This window comes from Octopus bimaculoides, chromosome 2 (genome assembly GCF_001194135.2).
Source record: "Octopus bimaculoides isolate UCB-OBI-ISO-001 chromosome 2, ASM119413v2, whole genome shotgun sequence".
In the NCBI taxonomy this organism is placed as follows: domain Eukaryota; kingdom Metazoa; phylum Mollusca; class Cephalopoda; order Octopoda; family Octopodidae; genus Octopus; species Octopus bimaculoides.
This window is the reverse complement of record NC_068982.1, coordinates 21,163,048-21,166,431: the sequence shown is the minus strand read 5'-3', so window position 1 is coordinate 21,166,431 and position 3,384 is coordinate 21,163,048. Positions and strand designations below refer to the sequence as shown.

At 37.4% G+C, this 3,384-nt stretch overlaps 1 protein-coding gene across 1 annotated transcript; it reads right to left on the bottom strand.

The window, feature by feature from the left end:
- Nucleotides 1-1,050: 1,050 nt before the first annotated feature.
- LOC106884169 (uncharacterized) lies at nt 1,051-1,668 on the bottom strand. Its single transcript, XM_014935410.1, has one exon. The coding sequence runs from the start codon at nt 1,666-1,668 to the stop codon at nt 1,051-1,053; it is 618 nt and encodes a 205-aa protein (XP_014790896.1).
- Nucleotides 1,669-3,384: the final 1,716 nt, after the last annotated feature.

Genomic DNA, 3,384 nt, shown 5'->3' with positions numbered 1-3,384 from the left:
TGTGTGTGTGTGTGTGTGTACAGAGAGAGAGAGAGATATTAAGAACATTAGGAAACCAAAATGTAGTCGACGGTGACACATAGCATGGCCCGTAGCATGCAGATGGCGCTCCTATTAATTCGAAAGACCCAGAGTCCAGTTTCAAGAAAGCCCTAAATATAATAATAATAACTAGCTGGGCCCGTGAAAAATTCACGGAAAACAAAAAATTGTAAGCGTTTGTAAACAGTCTACTTGGTGCCATGAGAAATGTTTGTATAATATGCCCGACTGTCTTCATGTTCTGAGAACAAATTTATGCCGAGTTCGACTTTGCCTTCCGTCCTTTCAGTTTCAATAAATTGAGTACCAGTTGTGTACTGGTGTCGATCTAATCAACTGGCTCCAACCCTACAAAAATTTCAGGCTTAGAAAAGTATAATGTGACAGTTACAGAATAGAGAAGTTAAAGTAACACCAATGACTAAATAATCCAACGAAAATATCTGTTACGCACACGTAAACAAAATTACTATTTAACCTTAAAATACATCGTATATATTCGAAGGACCTTCTTGGTTCAGTGGTACAAAACGTTTTTTCTGGTACTTTTTTTTATTCTTCTACTTGTTTCAGTCATTTGATGGTGGCCATGCTGGAGTAACACTCGTTAGTCTTAATATATATATTACGGACTGGGATGTAGTGGTGACACTGGCTGGTGCGATTTTGTGGTTTTCTGGTATACCGAGAGAGATCCAGCAGGCCCCTCACTGGTTCCCCGATCTTAAATGTGTAATGTGAATATGTAATGATGGAGCGGCTGGTGTGCTGGGGATGCTAGCTGGTACGGTGGTCTTCCGCACAGTGCTTCATGTTAAACAATGTTTTGTGTGTAAGTCCAACCACTCTTTTGTCTTTGTCTGTTACCCCGATTGAGTGTCATAACTCATACTTTGATATAGTTCATAGCTCGTGCTCTTGAAAATTCGACATTTAATTGGCCATGAGAAAATACCGGTTGAAGCAAATGCATTCCAACTTTTATCAAATGTTTGCCCTTGAGCCTTATTAATTGTCATTGAATACGCAAGTCGAAATGGAAACTGAAGTCTGTTTAGTGTGACTGGAATATTTGCAATCACTTGGGATAAGTTTAGTTCTGGGAATTAGAAATGTACGACCTCTGTTGGAGCCTGTTACCAAAGATGCCTCTACACAATGTCCATGAAGTCTTTGCACTTTCATACGAGTGCCATTACATAATCCTGGACTGATCGAAAAATTTCTTAGCAGCATTATAATAGCCTCTACTTTTGAGTTGAGACAATGAAGAGGCATACTGGATGGAGTAAGTGGGTTTATGAATTCAAATGGATAGTTCTGAACTTCCTCTTCATTATTGCAGAACACCGAATCCATGGTTAAGTACGTTTTAAGTGCTACTGGTATAATATTAAGAACTTTTTCATTTATTGTAAGACAGTCAGAATTTTTAGGAGATAAAGTTACTCGTTTTTCCATTTCTTCTGGTGTCCTGTTTTTGAAATTTTTTGGAATAAGTGATGTTTGATAGCAGGAAGCAGTAGGTACGTCAACATTATGTAGTGGAACATCCTGGAGTACACTGTTTAGAGAACCATTGCCAAGTGAATTAGAAAATTCTTGCACATTAACATCTACCCTCATGTTACGAGTTAACCTAAGGTGGTGAAATTGATGCCATAAATGTGATCTTTTAATGCATGCATCAATGATAGCTGCTGGGAGAGCTGGGGAACAATTGGAAGATTTTGTCTAAAATCGCCTCAAAGCAGAATTATTTTTTTCCCAAAGACTGCATATTTACCATTATGTCTTTTAGGCACCTATTTATGACGTTTAAAGCACAACTGGGAATCATTGATGCTTCACCTGCTATAAAAGCCTGTATGAATCTAAGTTCGATAGCGTGTTCTGAATTTGGTGGTTCATTGCAAACACTATTTTCTGTAAGTGGCACTGGTGACTTAAATATGATGTGAATAGTTTTGCCATTTGTCAATAATGTAGCAGCGATACCTGTCCAAGCTGCCATGCTTACAGTAATTCCGTTAGCATTAAGATGACGCTGTAACATATTTAAAATATATGTTTTTTCCAGAGCCACCGAGAGCGACTACATAGAAACAATTTCATTTTGTAATTGGCTTTTCTCGACTCCAGTAACAACCTCCATTACATGTGTGAGAGGGTTTATCTCGACCGCTAGTGATGTAAAGAAGAGTGCCTTTTGCACCATAGTTTGTGCTAAGAGAATACCGACGTATAAGTGGGCATAAACTTTACTTCTCAATAATATTAATGCCTCTTTCACAAATATATATTTAGCAAACAATATATTCAACATTGATAAAGAATTTTCACTTAATATTCAGATAATCTTAGAAATTGTTTCACTAATAATATATTTACTGTGAAGAAAATGAAACACAATTCAGTTATAAATTCCATGAATTTATAGCTGCGAATAATGTAGTATTTTAGTTCGTCAATCATTAATTGTTCCTTTCTTTAGTCTCTAATTATGGTGTTTCAGCACATGTACCTAAGTTTCTAAAGTCTGAAAAAACTTCAATTAAGATATTGCTAGCTTCTTACTTAAAGACGGTTCCATTTGGTAGTCGTAAGGTGTTACGATAATATTCACCAAAACACTCTGCACGTCGTGGTATAAGCATTTATCAGTGACAGAAGTAAAGCACCCAAATTTGTACGTGACTGGTAAAATAAATGAGGAACCACAGAAAGAAGAATGAGAAAACTAACACTGCATGATCCAGCTGCAATTGTTAGATGTCAGTAGAGTTTCGTGAAAGAGCTTGCTCGACATCCCACTCTGACTTCTGTCAACAAACTCTACCGAAATGCACATGCACGCTTACACACATAAGTATGTGTGCATATATATGAATGTATGTATGTATGTATGTATATATATATATATATATATATATATATGCATATTCACAGGCGTGTCTGTATGGTAAGAAACTTCCTTCTCAACCTTATGGTTACATGTTCAGTCCTACTGCGTGGCACCTTGATCAAGTGATGTTGTATACACTCGGACCGACCAACTGCATCTTTCAAGAAGACTAGTGGTTTATTGAGACAGTAGATTGCGGATCATTTTTCGTTATGGAAGAAAGATGACCAGAAAAAGAACACTTTTTATATTCAACGGTAGGCTTCTAATTTATTCAATATAGCCTTCGCTTGAAGAATAGCCGGCGATACACAGCGCAAGGGGGTTTTACCATTTCTGGGGTTCCACACGGTGTGAAAAATATGTGGCCCGGAGTTTCCCGACTCCATTTCGTAACTCTTCTGTATATGTGTGTGTGTGTGTGTGTGTGTGTGTGT